At 48.6% G+C, this 1,464-nt stretch overlaps 1 protein-coding gene across 1 annotated transcript in view; it reads right to left on the bottom strand.

The window, feature by feature from the left end:
- LOC108971702 (probable serine/threonine-protein kinase cdc7) overlaps positions 1 to 1,122 on the bottom strand; it is a 67,379-nt gene extending 66,257 nt beyond the window's left edge. Inside the window, exons 1-2 of the mRNA XM_018937946.1 lie at positions 841 to 1,122; positions 591 to 792 (exon numbers count right to left, since the gene is read on the bottom strand). Of these exons, the coding sequence (XP_018793491.1) occupies positions 591 to 792; positions 841 to 1,122 (484 nt within the window). The remainder of the gene's footprint in view (positions 1 to 590; positions 793 to 840) is intronic.
- Positions 1,123 to 1,464: the final 342 nt, after the last annotated feature.

Below are 1,464 nucleotides of genomic sequence, written 5' to 3'. Positions count from 1 at the left end.
GGTGTTGGCAGCCAGTGTACTTTATGGTACCGATATTATACRACACCGGATATTATATGTGGAATTCATTATCTGCCAGTCTTAGGTTGCGGAATTGTTGAAATAAATGTTCTTCTAGAGACCTTACAGGCGTAGGTGGTAACGGACGACGTTATATTTGGGCACTCACGGAGATTTCTGTTTCTCCACCCTGGTTGCAATCGTGCAATCGTGGAGGCGAGGATAACAGTGGCTGGAATGACTGGGCTAATCATGGCCCGCACTGTTACGAACCTCGTCACAGGTCGAACACTTATTAAGGCTGTTGGTGATAGCGCCATTCTTTGTTGCCAAGGTTGTGTTGCGTGCCTGTCCTTGATGATACGGCGTGCATCGGCTTGACGACGAGTGTCTCCTCCACGCCTTCGCTTCGGATGGGGTGGCCGGCGGAACGAATGGAGTTCGTCTCGGTCCGGACAATGTCGCTGAGACGAATCGAGTCTCAATCGATCGTTGCCATGCCGCCAATCCGAAAGGAAGTTACCAGCACGCTCGATCTTGGGCGTGTGGTATGCGGGAGAAGCATCGTTGGTCAGAGCTTTGCGTGTTACCGTCATGCACTGAAGTGGGCTGATTGTTGGCAATTCTGTTGGTCGAACTGTTGCTGCTGCTATTGTTGCTGTCGTTAGCCACCATGGCCAATGTGGAAGAGCCGTTCGAGGTGGCTATTTCGTTCAGAATGTTAGCCAAATGATGTGAGGGTGTTGATGTCGGTGTTGAGGACTGTTGTGGTGGCTGATGCAGCTGATGTTGCTGGATTTGCAGCGGTTGATGCTGAAGTTGTTRTTATTGCGCTGTCACCGTTGGGCTGGAYGCCAKGGGTGACGAAATGTGCGCTGGAGACATAGACGGCTGYGTTATCGGCAGCTGTGCTTCACGCTGCGTTGACTGCTGCCGYTGTTGTTGTTGATACTRTTGTGGTAATGGCTGTTGCTGCGGCTGTGACTKAATCGCTGTCTGCGTCTGTGTTAGGATCTGAGTAGGCGTTGACGTCGGCAGTGGCTGCGACTCCAATTGTGAAATCTGTTGTTGTTGTAGTCTTGACTTGAAACTAGCTGGTGCATCTTGTGTCACCGTTAACATTGCAGAAAACGGATCGCCYAGCAACTGGTGCTGGTGCTGCTTTTGATATGGTTGATGCATTTGTTGTTGGGGCGTTGTTGKATGATGTGGTGATAATTGTGGGTGATGTCTTTTCGACTGCTGTTGCAGCATAGTCTGTTGATTGGGCGATTGTTGTTCCTATTGTGTTAATATGAAATTAGTATAATTTGGACTACAAAAATGGCTTTGTGTTTGTTGTTGCGTTATTGTTGAATTTTGACTCTCACTTTTGCCATTTATTTTCGCTTCTTCGGAGGGAACGGAACCTGTTAAGATCCAACCGAACACTCTACGTTGTGCAAGAAGTGATCCGAAGATTTT

Source organism: Bactrocera latifrons, unplaced genomic scaffold (genome assembly GCF_001853355.1).
Source record: "Bactrocera latifrons isolate USDA-ARS-PBARC rearing strain unplaced genomic scaffold, ASM185335v1 scaffold_354, whole genome shotgun sequence".
Classification (NCBI taxonomy): Eukaryota; Metazoa; Arthropoda; class Insecta; order Diptera; family Tephritidae; genus Bactrocera; species Bactrocera latifrons.
Note: the sequence above shows the minus strand (reverse complement) of the source record. Positions and strands in the feature narration are given on the sequence as shown.